The sequence below is a fragment of the Ambystoma mexicanum genome, chromosome 4p, assembly GCF_040938575.1.
Source record: "Ambystoma mexicanum isolate Mex_15411 chromosome 4p, UKY_AmexF1_1, whole genome shotgun sequence".
Classification (NCBI taxonomy): Eukaryota; Metazoa; Chordata; class Amphibia; order Caudata; family Ambystomatidae; genus Ambystoma; species Ambystoma mexicanum.
The window spans coordinates 544839692-544854787 of record NC_090927.1 but is presented as its reverse complement, the minus strand read 5'-3'; the positions used below and the strand labels follow the sequence as shown (position 1 = coordinate 544854787).

Below are 15096 nucleotides of genomic sequence, written 5' to 3'. Positions count from 1 at the left end.
TTTCTTAAGAGGGAAGCACTATTTTGACTCTGGCTTTGCCTTTTGAACATGCAATATAGACATTTCGCACATAATTCAGTTTCTTAGAGGGAATGGTTCACCAATGACTCGAGCTACCTTTGAAATAAAACATCTCAATTTCGTAATTGAAAAGTACACATAATGTCCTTCTTCCCATAGTAGTAAAATGGAAATATAATCCGGCCTTAATGGGGTGGAAATGTAGGCCACAAGACTGATTGTACAAAAATAGTCACAATACCAATATTCTATACAAACACAATTATGAAAAAATCTAAAACACTATTTTAACGTATTCAAAATAGTGGAATGCACTCCTATTGACAATAATCAGTCACACTAATTTAATCAAGGTGTTGATGTTGCACAATTGTGTATATTCCGTGAAATTAAGGTACGTCTTCCCTGTAATTTTGTACAAGAAATTACATGAATATGTACAACTTTTCATTGGGTACATCAATCCGCTTGCTGATCATATAAATGATTAACACTACAATTGAATGTTGGAAGCTTGGATTTTCCAGATATGCCTTTTTACTACTGGGCTGCTATGGGGAACTCACATATGTTATACAATGGATTACAATATTCACATACATATCCCTGATGAACTAATTTTCTTCAGTAATAACAGAGGCATCTATTCCAATTTCAGTACTCAATATATATTTATTTATTTTTTTTTTTTATTTTTAAAAAGATCACCTTAAACCTGCATTAACTTTTCTATTTTGGTAAGACATCTATAGAGAATAGATAATTCCAAATATCTCTATGAACACACGAATAAGAGAGAATATAGAAATGACTGAAGGAAGGCTAGAATTATGTGGGGTAATTGTTCTACAACTCAGGGGTTATGCTGTCACTTGATGTGCTATGTCGGAATTTCAATCTCAACTCACATGATTTGTTCACATTCTTAGTTGTAAATAAGAAATCAGGTAGCAATCTAATAGGGCATAAAGTAAGTACTGAGATGTTTGAACTTTTTGTAAAATGTAACTCTGATACAACTCTGATGAATACGTCATCCATAGCTTCTGCCCTTTCTCCGCATCAATATCACAAATCTGAGAGATGTTACTCACTGAGACAGCCGTTCCGCCCTTATTGTCTGCTGGTACAGGAGGGTTTGGGAAACATGTGAGCTGAGCATTTAAATTAACGTTGTAACAGTACAAGACAATGCATTAGACATTACGCAAATATGCACTCCATGTGAAGAACATGTACAATAGGTAATACATGCATTTAGACATGAAGAAAATTGAAATACCATCCACAGACATGAAGAACACTAACACGACCATCGCAAAAGGTGAAAGCAACATGAACAACATGCAAAAGTAGCTCACTAACACAGAAGCAGGAGTGTAGTTGGGCGGCCATCTTCTAACAAATGGAAGCTGCAGCAGGTCTCTGAATGAGCAAAGGCATCAAAGCCTCGGGAAAACTCAAAAGGCTGAATCCACAGAAATTCATATCCGTGCAGAGCTCAGACAGTGGCTGGCAACTAGTGCCACGGTTAAAGTGAAATTAGGGAGGATCAGTATGGCTGAATGAGGGCACGAGATAGCAATTCTCAAGACACAACAGTATACTCTCAGATTAATGAAATATTTGTTAGAGCACAACCGGTCTTTGTTAGCCAGGTGCAACAAAGCAGCAAGCCAAAATACGACATGAACAATAACTGTAGAGTGTCCCAAATGGCAATAGAAAACACGACACACACATTAATATTAGCTGAAATCTTAATAAATAGATGGTAAAACAATTCCAAACATGGTTCCATCACATGTGACCCCTAATTGGAGAACACTGGCCATTCATTACCAGCGAACACAGATAGGACACCTGCCATACTCCTTAAATGCACACATAGACACGAGGCGCCACACATGGCCAAGTACAAAGGGATTACCCGGTCTCATGACCTGAGAATGAGGGATGGCACACATCCTGACAACCTGTTAAGTGTCCCAGGTTGGTTAGTAATGTGAATGTGCCAACCTATCACAATCCTTAGCGGTATGCCGCCCATCAAGTAGCATGTAGACCAGCCCCTTGCTCTGATGATGATGTAGTTTAAATATAGGGGTGGTTCCAGGTGGAGCATCATATATGTGTAACCCAGTGAAAATGTTATGGAATCTATATGTGGCCATACACACAAACCTATCCCCTTTCCACATAGGTTTTGTAAACGGATATTATGTTATAGCGTCATTGATGACACATTTGCAGTACTTAAGCAACTGTTTTCAATGAGCATGTCGAGAGCAATGAGATTTCAATGCTTTTATGCTGTCCCAGCTTTGTTTCGACATGAATAAAGTTGTGTTTTGCCATGCACATTGTCTACTCTGTAATTGAGTCTGGTTTGGATTGACTCTGATTACTCTGGGCCTCTCTGAGATTTTGGGGCCACCTTAACATGAGTGTTATTATAGGACATCAAATCAAGCACATATCTAATGACTTACCTATCATCGGAAAGAAATTGTAGTAGAATTGCAGCTAAAATAATCTCCCAGAAAAATGTTGGGGAACCATGAGTGGTATATACAACTAGATGCTATCAGAAAGGCTTTGTTTAAAATAGTAGAAAACATTATTCTATATGCATTATATTGTAGCATACATTTATAAATATAAAATGTATGAAAACTCATGCGGCCCGAAAGACCATGAGTTACAGACAAATATATCACTTATATTTTACTCTAGCCATCAATTGAACCAATATTGGATAGTTATGACCACGACATTTACACACATATACCGTCCTATAATAGTTCTATGGTGAATGGATCAGAATATCAACCAACTAATAATGATATGTTTCCAGGCAGCCATCCTCAGTACTGATCGGAGCCTGGAATGGGCATATATTTGTTCCCCCTCCACCATGTATTGAAAACAATATTTCATAATGTCACCTGGACCTTCAATGGGTCATCAATGGGTTGTGTTCTAGCCTCCATTTTATTTATACTTTGCCTTTCTTTTTTGCTGACAGATATGAAAAATACCATGTCCTTCTCCCAATAATTTGCTGATATTAGAATAAATTGAGATTGAACCATAATTGTCTTACTAAAGAAAGTCATTTACGCAAATTGTTATTGTTAGTAGCACATGATTATGGTTAATGAAGTAATGTTGTAAAGAATGAGCTTTGAGAGGAAGAAACAAAAATCCAATGTAATGCTCATCAAATCCATCCTTGAACTGCCTAGTGGATCATAGTGTTTTTTTGTTTAAATGTGATACTTGGCCACTTATCACTTGATCTTGTAAGGTGCGCCTGCTGCTTCAATTTCTTAACCTTCATGTTTTCATGGGGCAAACTTGCCAAATGGAACTGTCCAGTAGATTTGTTGGACCAACTGAAGGCACTCCATACAGACACAAGTCTGGGGCTAAGACTGAGCTCTGCTGGTTTGCAATCGGAAAAGATAAGTACATCCAAGGGGCTGAATACAGGGATGCCCCCTGGCTCAAGCATTTTTCCATATCTTTCTTTCAGACTAGGGCGACAAACTAAGCCAGGTGAAAAGCTTTACCCCAAGATTTAGAGGAAGACCTGTTAGTTGGATGCTGTATTCAGATGACTTGGAAAATTAAAAGAGTACGCCTAAGAAAATTAGGCCTCAATAAACTCAAAGAAAACAAAGATCTTAATGTTGGAACAAGCTCAAAGAAGGGCAAGGTCGCAGTTTATCTGGCTCCTGAGTATGGCACAGATAGAGCAGGAGAAGTCTTTCATATATCTCAGAGTCTGTGTTAATATGGCATTGTAAAGGCAAATAGTGCAAAAATGTTGAGAAACATTGCTGGGAAATCAGGCAAGGGTCCTAGATAGGACATTCAGCTGTTTTTCAATATTGCCAGTGCTGGAATGTTATAAGGTAAAGGTTATAGCAGCGCTAACTTATGGCTCAGAATCCTTGTTCTTATATACCACAAGGCTTGTTCTTGATTATCAAAGGTATATTTTGGAAGAGAGTCCTGCGGCTGCCAAGGCCAACACTGATACAAGTGATACGAGAGGAACTGGCTTTGATTTGGTTAAAAGCAAGGGTGCAGTGGAAATTGCTAGCCTTGTTTAAGAAATGTGTTTAGAAGTATCGCCCATTATTTTTGACATACTAAAAAAAGAAATAACAACTGGTCGAGACAATACACTGAAGACATGGGAACGTTGCTGCAGAGACTTGCTTGTCAAAGTGTGTGCCCCAGGGGATGATTTAAGGGGAAATCCAAATGGGGTAAAACTGAACTCTGGAAACTAGACTGGATTTTAACATTGGAAGAGACACGCAACTATAAATTATTCTACCATCTGAGACACGAAACCAGGGCATTCGACTCGTTACCTAAATATTTCAGCAAGTTATCTTATAGTTCTACAGAACCCACTTTATGAGGATTCAGTTGAATTTGCTCCCAACCAAAGAAGTACTATCAACCAGACTTCAGACTAGGCTGAAAGATGCACAATGAAGCTACTGTAACATAGCAAGATCGATTGAAAACTTGTATCATATATTGCTTTTTTCCACAGCCCTAACAGCCTTAAGAACAAGGTACTTTAAGACTTTCTTGTATAGTTTAAGCATGTTAACACCTGATGAATGGTGGTCTCTTTTAATACGTGGGGAAATTACATTGTTGGTTTTAGTAAATGTACATTTGTAGACATTGGGCCTCATTACGAGGTTGGAGGTAGCTGCATGGCTGCCTCCAAACTCGTTCCAACTCCGGCCTGGTGAATGGAGCAATTACTGGTCCATTCCAAGGTTGGAGAGACCGGTAATTTCCCATTCACCAGAGCCATTCCCCATTCCCATTTGAGCCTCCATAGGGCTCAATGGGAAGGTCGAAGGCAGCAATAACGGTAAATTGCGGTACCGTTATTGACCCTGGTGTCCTTTTGCGGGTCCCGTCCTTAACGCCTGCAAAAACCAGGTGTTCAGGAATGACCCACAAAGGGAACTCGTAGTAGGGCAGTAAGGGATTACCGGCACCGGTGCCCTTACCGGTGCTGGTTATCCCTTACCGCCCACCTCGTAATGAGGCCCATTGTTTTATACAAGACTTTTTAGAATGATTTTAGGTCTTGAGATGCTCATATGAAATTGAATGGTTTGTTCATATATGGCAGATTTTGTCTGTGATGTAATACATGTTAAAAGAGTTGAAATGAAACAAAATGCAATAAAAACTAAAATTGTTGTGTGCAGCTATAACAGGGTTTCATCTTCAGCTATCCCTGCTCTGTGGGCTTAGTTTGGTCTTTCATCTTTTGAGGTACCTCACACTATGGATTATTTTCATAGCCTTGTAAATCTGAAAAGCAGACCCAAAAGAACAATCTTCTTATAGGACTCCTGGGTGTCTAGTTAAGTGTTTCGCTGGATGCTTGAACTACATTTCAGAACTAAAGCTCTCCTTTTTTTGCATTAAAAAAATGTGTTTGGAGTTTATATATTGTATAGTATATAGTACAAATCGTGCTACGAAGCAGTAGAATGCTGTGAAAGTAAGATTAAAATAAGTTGGTGGAAAGGGAGGTTACAGGTACAGAGGCTTGGATGTCCTTTACTACAGGGGTGGTATTTACCTAGGAGTAGCAGGTCCCAGGTGGCCTCTAGGTATTCTCTGAAGAGCAGGGTCGTGAGATTCCCCCTGAACTGCATGAGCAATGGCGCAGTCCTGATTACGACTGGGATGGTGTTCCAGTAGGCTGGGGAGTAACCCGAGAAAGCCCGTTTTCTATTTTCATGGGAATTTAATCTCAATACTTGCGATGCTCAGTCTCCTGGAGGAGCGCATCTCACTTGAGCCCAAAGGTGTTGGGGCTAGGAAGGCTAGCATTCGGGCCATAGTTTCCCTTATATGCGTGCAGTTTTGAAGAGTATCCTGGCTGGGATGTGGATGATGTCAGATTTCTTAGTTCCCGTATTGAGGCATGCAGTGGCATGATGAACCTCTGTAAGGGGACAGGTGTGTGGCCGGAATACTGGTGAGCATGGTGCTGCCTCCATCAAGGTATAGTCTCACCAAGGCCTAGACCATGGTTCTGAAATCCTCTGTCGGGAGAAAGGGTTATATCTTCCAGAGGAGTGTACGTTAATAGCAGGTGGTTGGGGCTCTTTTTGTATATTGCTGTAAAAAAATGAACTAAAGTGATGTAGCAATGAGGACAACTGAGGCATGAATCGATCAAGGTGCGTGTCATTCAGGCACACTTTGGTGGCCTCATGTTTGGATGGAGGGCCTAGTGGGATGAATTCTTGTTTTGGTGAGGTTGAGTTTCAGGTTGATGTTGCAATGCAGCACTGTAAAAGAAAATATAAATCATATTTTTTAATTGTATAGGTTCCACCACTGGGAGCTGAATAGACTTTAAGGGCCCAATTCATGGAATTCCTTGCGCGGTTGAAAGTGACTTTGCACTGCTGAAAAGTGACTTTGCACTGCCGACACAAACCCTGATTCATGGAACTGCGCAAAGTGTATTTTTGCAGTGCAAAGTCCGTGCAAAGTCATTTTGTACTGCAGAAATGACTATAATGACTTTGCACGTAATTTGCACTGCAAAAATACACTTTGCACAGCCTCGTGTATCAGGGTTTGTGTCGGCAGTGCAAAGACATTTTTCAGCTGTGCAAAGTCACTTTGAGTTATCTGTGCTTCTGGTGCAATAGAAATCCCTTGAGGATATTCTCTCTTCCTTGCTGTCCCTTCTCTTTAAGACCTGTCGGGTGCAGGTAGCAAAGATGGCTATCTGGCAGCATATCTTGAGAGAGTTCCATATTCGCCATGGGCTCATGACCAAGGGGGTGATTCCTAAACCTCTTAGGCTCGGAGATGGTGCATCTACTAACGCACAGGCACTGGGCACGCCATTGGCATTTTTGAAGGCAACAGCAATGCTCGTTGTTTTGATTTTGGCAGCAACAACACTTTTCAGTTTAGACTCAAACTGTGCAAAGTGCGATAATGTTCTTGCCATTACCCTATGTTTTTCTTTTTAACACAGTGTACCTTGTGAATTGATTATTGTGTTGCATTGATTTTACGGCCTATGTTGAATATAGTTAAATGATCAGCGGCCCATCCTGGTTAGTGGACCATCTTTTTTGCCACAGATCTCCAGTGTGAGACCCTAAATCATCACATTCACTCAGATGTCCTCTTTGTTATCTTTCGCCCACTTGTCAGCTCTTTAGGCGATCATGTATATTGTGGCTGCTCTTTTATCCCTCTTGAATCCGACCTCTCATTAGGCCATAGTGTGTCATTGTGTGTCTCCAGTGCAACCACCCATTGTGTTCTCTCTGTTACAACTAAGTTTTAAAAAAAATACTTTGTTGGGATTGTGTCTTTTCATTCTTTCCCTGAATATACCTCCCTCAATCTGTTTTGTTTCTCCGCAGTATTTTTTCATTCCACCTTGCATGCTTTACATCCATCTTTTTCTCTTTTCATGTCAATGACATTTCCCATTTGCTCACCATATTTTCTAAAACTAATAATCATTTTCTTTCTCAATTTGACTCATGTGCAAAAGGTTTATTCCTGCATCTCTGGTTAGTTCTCCTGTTGACTTACTTTTCTACTCTTCATACATGTCGTTGCTTGTTTCACCTAAATTACCTTCTCTCTCTGTCCTGTTTTTTGGTTCTTATTTTTTTACACCAGCATTTTGAATAACCCCCTAGGAATGTACCATCTATGAGAACAAACTTTGCTGAGCTTGACAATAGATGGAGAATATTAATGTCCATGAGAACAATTGCTGTACACTGCCGACTTGATTCAAAGGTATTTATGCAAGGAATATAGATGCACATATTTGAATGCTTTTGTCTGTGCTGCATGGAATATGTTTGAGACACATGTGGCAGGGGGTGTTAGTGACATGGAAGCTGTAATTGACCTGTGCAAAATAGCTCATAGTGGACTTTCAGTGGGCGGGATGTAGAGGGTAAGAGTCCATTCTTTAACAGCGGAGTTGGTGGTCGTATTGTTGTTTCAAGCTGATGATATACAAGTATTGCATGCTGATTTATCATGAGAGTCTCATCTTTCAGTACTTTGCTGAGGATCCCCCTTTTTAGTTCCGGATGGAGAGAATGTATCTCTCTGCCAGTCCTCGTGAAGATACACATTTGAGAGCGGCGCTGGTGCCCGCCATCTTCTCTGTGATGCAGAATGAGTGCATTATGGTGAATGATCTGTTCTAGAAGTAGCATTTTGTAAGTGCCAGTGGAGGGTTTCGGTCGGGGAGTGATGTATTACATTTTAAAGAGCGTATTTTGTTTCCATGTGGCTTGGTACATTGTTGACATGTCCACTTTTGTACTGCATGATATTGGTTTTTCTCTCCATTGTCTAGGGTGGTCACATGTCCATACCATTATTAATAGGCATGGTAAAAATACTTCAATAGGTCTGGTTAAGCAAATGTAGAGCTTAGAATTAGAACTCAATAGGTCTGGTTTAGCAAATGTAGAGCTTAGAATTGGTTTCCCCATGGGAGGGGATTGTGAAACATCTTAGATTTCCAAAGACAGACATACTGGCAATGGCAATGTTGTGGAATTTGGGTTCTCCAAACTCCTAGTAAACTTCCAGTATGCATTCTACAACGGATAGCAACACATGTTCTGCTCAACCGTTTCTTGGTCAACCAACATGTGTTAGGGGCATGAGCAATATGCAATATACTGCAGCGCCTTCAATATGTGGCTTAAATGCTATGGTGCAAATAATGTTTGCGGTTTAGGAGTGCATTTGCATGGCAGTTTTTGGCCCACTGACAACAGTGACGTACAGAGTTAGAACCTTTATAGAGTGCAAGTGTGAGTGGCCTTGTGGATGTTTACCTGTGGTTGACCTGATGGTTGATGTGACGTTGGAAGATGTCATTGCAGGGATACAGTCATCATCTTGGGAATAGCCCGCTTGAATAGCCCTCAGGTAACTGTGACTCCTTGTTCGGAAGCATCCAGGGAGGTCCAGGGCATCCATTGCCTGAGATTCAATTTCACTGAAGACAGACTCGCACACAGATTCATACTGCCCATTGATTTCTGCTTCGCTCATCTAAAATGAACAAAACAAATGGTTTCAGTCTCCAAGCTACTTCTGGGTTAATAGAAATATTCTTTGCAGAAATTGACAAGAAAATGCTTGATCATAAATATGAACACATTTAAGCTCTAGTTAAATACCAAATACAAGAAAATAGGTGTCAGGTTGCCTTATTATGTCCAAAGCCATTTCACCTTTTCACTGTGTTGCTGCTTGCATCATATTAGCTGGACAAGCCATTGTATCCTCATGGGTCTTCTGGGCACATTACATAAGGTATTTGACCAGGCAAACAAGCATCTAATGACCTTTGCAGTCACCCTAACGAGGTAGAGCGGAAAAACTCATTTCAATCAATCAGCACTGGAAATATGTGTCTGGTTTTATGTCAAAAGCCAGTTTGTCTTTGCCCTTATCGGAGAGGAAGTTCAAGTAGTGAAAGCGCAATCTCCTTCATTGTTGTCAAACTTTATGCAATATGACCCAGACAAAAACATGTCTCCTGAATGTTGGCTTAGCCCAAATGGATGCGTAAATTGATCTAGTTTCTATAAAACACCAACATGTGAACGAGAGTGGCGAGATGTTTCTGCTCCTATGGTCGCAAAGATGCATGAAAAGTATCAGTGGCTACAATTGCATGTCGCTTGATTGTGGCGCTCCTATGGTTGGACCTGCACATGGAGAATCTATCACCACTCCTTCTGCATGAGCCAATATGCTGCCGGCACACAGCTGAGTCTCATCCCCAGATCATATTTGCAACCTGAATACCTGTTTTGAGGTCCTTGAATCCAGGATGTCAAATGCTGCTATGAAACTCAATCCCTCCAACATAGACATCATCCCCCCTCACCTGAGTCCCTGGGACCAACCTATTTATGCACGGCTGAAAAATGCTCCTCCCTCAGATTTCGCCTCGATTGTCTGCTCTGTCACATCCCCGGACTTCCCTCCAGGCCAGAGCCTGTCTCTGTAACCCCACATTGCGAAGATATCGCAAGCAGCGGTTCACAAACTTCACCTGTTTCAAAAAGTCAAACCGTTCGTTCACCTCAAGGCAAAGGAACAGTAGTTTGAGGTCTCATTCTAACCCACGTTAACAGAGGCAACGCCATTAATGGCCTCTGACCGAGCGCTTATCCAGTTTCATCCTGGCGTGCCTCCACACAACTGCCTGCCTCGTCCCTGGCACAAAAAACAACTGTTTGGATTGCTCTTATAAGAGAGCCGCGCTGTTGCCCCCTTGATGCTCCGATTGCCTTTACACTTTTCATTGCATCACCTACACATCACCTACCTGCAATACCTGCCTATCTTCATGTAACATTCAGCATCGCTGGTGGTTGCCACAACATGTGAACAAAAGCAACCCCTATTCTTAATATAACTCAGACCAAGAGAGTCAAAACTACTAAGTAAGCCATTTTCTACATCGTACCAAGAATGTGGAACTCTCTGGCAGACTAAATTAGGAATTCACCAACCAGCCCCTCTTTTGCAAGGTGGTCCTATAGAATCATCTCTTCCGTATTCATCTACATGGTAAACTGTCTCACTGCGGCATCTCACTTCTGCATATCTCTTCCCCTCTCTCCCTCTCTCTCTCACGCTCTCTCTCTCGGTCTCTCTCTATCTCTCTTGCTATATCTATCTCACCCTCTTTATTTCTGGGTCCCTGTCATTCCATGTTGCATTCTTTCTTTCTGTCTCCCTTTCTCCCCTTCTCCCACGATCACCTGATCTAACTTTCATCCCTCCTTATGGCTTTGCACTCATCGGTTATTGTTGTATTTACTATGTTATCTGTAAAGTGCTTTGTTGTCCATGCACAAGTAGTCATGTCAAATGGCGCTATGGGCTACATATATAAAATACCAAAGTGTGATCCATGGGACATTTTCTTTTTATTTTTGTCACACTTTCATAAAAGCTGTCATTGTGCCCAATCGACAGGATGTTTCTCTTGAAAAGGACTTCCATACAAATACAAAAAAATAAATTTTACTCCAAAATAATTTGCTCATATGAACTTGAAAATAACATTTATCTAGTTTTTGTGGGGGTTGGGGCGTTCTAATACTTATGCAAACTTTGTGAAAGTGTTAAATGATAGTTGAAGAGAGTAAACAAACGTATAGACATAGGGCGTCGTTACACGGTAGGCGCTAAGGGATTACCGGCACCGGTAAGGTCACTGGTGCCGGTAATCTCTTAGTGCCCTACTATGAGGTCCCTCAGTGGGTCCCGTCCTTAACGTCTGGTCTGACCAGGCGTTAAGGACGGGACGCACTGAGGGACTTCAGAGCTAATAACGGTACCGCAAATTGCGGTATCGTTATTAGCTCGTTCCCCATTCCCATTGAGCCATATAGGGGCTCAATGGGAATGGGGAATGGTATTTGGAATGGGGACTTACCGGGTCCTCCAGGGTCGGAATGACCCAGTAAATCCCCATACCGCCTACCCGGACCCGGTATGCGGTAACGGAGTAGCGGCATGGTTACCTCCTACCGTGTAATGAGGCCCATAATATTTTATATTCCAGATTATGAGCAATGTGGTCTGACTAAATCATATTTTGAATTTCTAGGTTTTCAAATTTGCTTCCATTATTAGTACTTGTTTCCCTCAAAACTAGACTGAAAGCTAAAAAATGCAATATGAATGGTTTATTTTCAGTTAAACAACTTTTTTGGTATGAAATATATATAACATATAAATAGTAAAAAATGTATATAGTGTCCACTCATTGTTATTATTGTTATTATTATTATTGTGGAAAGCGCGGACCTAGCTTCAAGAAGCAACAGAGTGCTCTACATAGGTGTACAACAATAACGATACACAACGGAGAGCTTTACAGAGATAACAAAAGAACAGGTATTCAGAAGGGGGTTAGGATACAGAGGGGCACAGAGGAGGGGTACAGCTGTAAAGGGTGGTAGGGAGGAGAGGGGCGTACAGCGTCTAGCGAGTCAGGTGGCACGGGGCAACGTGGTGGCCTAGGTGTTGAGGAGGAGAGACTCCTTGAAGAGGTGGGTGGTGAGTACTTTATTGAATTTAAGGCACACGGGGGCAAGTCTGATGCTCACAGGGAGGAGGTTCCATAGTCTTGGGGCATAGGCAGAGAAGGCTTGTTTTCTAGTGCTTTCCTTTTTACAGCGACAGGTTTCAAGTCTGCGCTGGCTTCTCATGGTATGCTGTCCGCGGAGATGCTGAGTTTCTCCGTGAGGTAGCTGGGTAACTTGTAGGCAACTGCCTTATAGATGATGCAGCAAGACATGAAGGTGATTTGTGCATGTAGTGGGAACCAGTGATGGTCGATGAGGGCCGCGGTGATGTGGTTGCATCTGCGTATACCCTTGATGAGGCATGCAGCCACGTGTAGGACACTTGTCTGGGGCCCAAGGGAGGGTGAAGGGAGGGTGAAGGGAGGCCTTTGAGAAGGGCGTTGCCCCATCCAGGTGGGATAGGACCAGTGCTTGAACAGTGGACTATGAGATGTCTGGAGTGAGGAAAGGCTTGGCTTTCGGCAGGAAGCTCTCTGAGCTTTCTTATCTATGTGTGTCTTGAAGGAGAGGTGTTTGTCAATGTGGCGCAGGAGGTGAGCTCCGGTGTGAAACCCTCAGGGTTCATGGGTGATTGCCAGGTCTGTATGTCTGAGTGTTTGGTGTTGTTGGTGAGGAATAGAAAGTCAGTCTTGAAGGGGCTGAGCTTCAAGTATGCACTGGACATCCAAGACTGGATGAGCAAGAGGCAGGTTTTGAGCCTGTGGATGTTCATGATGGAGTTGATCTTGACATATACCTGTGTGTCTTTGGCGTTATTGGTGGATGTTTTGTGTCGATAGGAGTGATCCCAGTTGCTCCATGTATTGATTTAAGATCACTGGGGAGAGGATGGAACTCTGCGGGACTCCACGGGTGACAGGTAGCATTGGCGATCTAGAGGAGTTCATCTGAACAAACTGCTAGAAGTTGGTGAGGTTGGACTTGAACCAGCATAGTACAAGGTTGCTGATCCACATGCGTCGATGTAGGGTGTCTGTGAGCGCCTGGTGGTCTACTGTGTCGAAAGTGGCCGAGAGGTCAAGTAGAACCAGGGCGCAAGAGTGGCTGTTGTCAAGGATGATGAGGGTGTCATCGACCACCTGTATGGTTGCCTCCTCCGTGCTGCATCTGGGTCTGAACCTGTAATCGGTATGTTTGGAGGAGATTGTTTGCGTCGATGTGTTGCTGCAGTTGCGTGGCTTTCTCAATGATTTTACCTAGGAAGGCGTGATGGGGCGATTGTTGCGGGAGTGCAATTCTTTAGTAGGGGGAGGATTTCTCCTGTCTTTAGGGTCAATGGGAAAATGCCTTGAATTAGGGAGCTGTTGATGATCTCCAGGTTGGGGAGGAGAGTTTATTCAGGGAAGGTCTTGAGGATGGATGCTGGGAAGATGCCGTCTGTATACGATGTGACTTTGAGGCTGGCCAGCGTTTTTACCAGGTCCTCCGTAGAGAGTCTCCTGATTGTTGTCTAGGGTGTTGAGATTTCACGAGGAGGGATGTGAAATGGGTCTGTGGATGCAGAGCTTTTTGTCTAGGTGCTGCTGATTTTATCGATGAAGAAGATGTTGATGGTGGTGGATTTTTCGATGGAGTGTGGTATGGGAGGGTCGGGTAGCAGTTTGACGTACTGCTTGACCGCTTAGAAGAGGGCTCTGCTTTTGTTGTCAGATTTTGCTTTGGTGTTCCGATGGTAGGAGACCTTGGTTGTGTTGATCAGTTGTTGGCAGGTTGCTCGGAGTTCCTTGAGGAGAGCCAGGTTGGATGCAGTCCGGGAGTGGGACCAGGTTTTCTCTTCTTTCCTGATTATTTTTTTGCTGAGTTTGAGTTATTGCATGTACCAGGCTGCTGACAGTTTTGGTTTTCAGGTGCGTTGTTTCTGAGGCACATGTCGGTCAATGGAGGCTTAGAGGGTGGTGTTGAGTGCTTCCAGTAGAGAGTCACAGTTCAGTTGGGGGTGTTCGCTCCATTTGAGGTGGAGGTTGGCGAGGTCTTCTGTGAAAGCTTCCACCAGAAAGTTTTGGAAGGACCTGAAGGTATGTCTGATGGGTTTCTGCTGGAAGTGCTTGACTGGAATGGTGTGAAGGATGTTGAAAGGCAAGGCCAGGTGGTCAGACCAGTCAAGCAGGAGAGGAGAGCTGTAGTGGAGGGAAGGCAGTGCAGTGATGATTAGGTTGAGGATGTTACCTTTCTCATTCATTGGGTCTTTTGTGTGTTGTGTGTGGCTGAGGGTGATGAGAAGGCAGAGAAGAGCTTCCTTCATTGGTTTGGTGGCCTCATGAAAAGTCTATATCAAAGCAGATGAGTCCAAACTAGTTACAACAAAATGTAAGTCACCGTTCATAAATAGCGAACACTACTACTGGTAATGACAGTCACTTAAAATGCGATCTCAAACTAAAGATGTCTCAAATATCATTGGCTTGCACTAACATATTTCCTTGTTTCTGATGTGATGGGGCATCACTTAAAACCACTCGGATGACTAAAGGTGTTTATTGTTTACTTCTCAGAACGGTGGTCTAAGGTAGAATCACAGGAAGCTGAAGACAAAAAGGGCTTTGGGAATTTGGCACTCGGGCGATCCCTCGCTCTCTCTCTTTCATCTTGCTTTAGCTACCAGCACCCTAACCGAGGTTTTAGTAACCCCAGTTATTGCTATGGCCCTGTAATCCCCACTGTCTCTTATCTTATTGCTAAGGCTCTGATGGATTCTGTAAATCGTTGGCTAGCTGCACCCTAATCAACTTCAAAATCTCCCTCTCGTATCCCTGCTTAGTACTCCAGGGGGAGTTAGGTTTTCGTGGTTTTCATGCACCCCTCTGGAGTCACTCTCCACACACACAAAGCTGCACCTTACCCTGCAACACCTGCATTCTCCTCACCACCAGGCTTCTGTCCCTCTGAT

General features: G+C 42.7%; 1 protein-coding gene across 6 annotated transcripts in view; it reads right to left on the bottom strand.

Moving 5' to 3' along the window:
- The window catches only part of DLGAP2 (DLG associated protein 2), a 2662056-nt gene that overhangs the window by 619963 nt on the left and 2026997 nt on the right, over positions 1-15096 (bottom strand). For all 6 annotated transcript variants that reach the window (XM_069606086.1, XM_069606087.1, XM_069606085.1 and 3 more), the window contains one exon: positions 8928-9147. In XM_069606086.1, coding sequence (XP_069462187.1) covers positions 8928-9147 — 220 coding nt within the window. The remainder of the gene's footprint in view (positions 1-8927; positions 9148-15096) is intronic.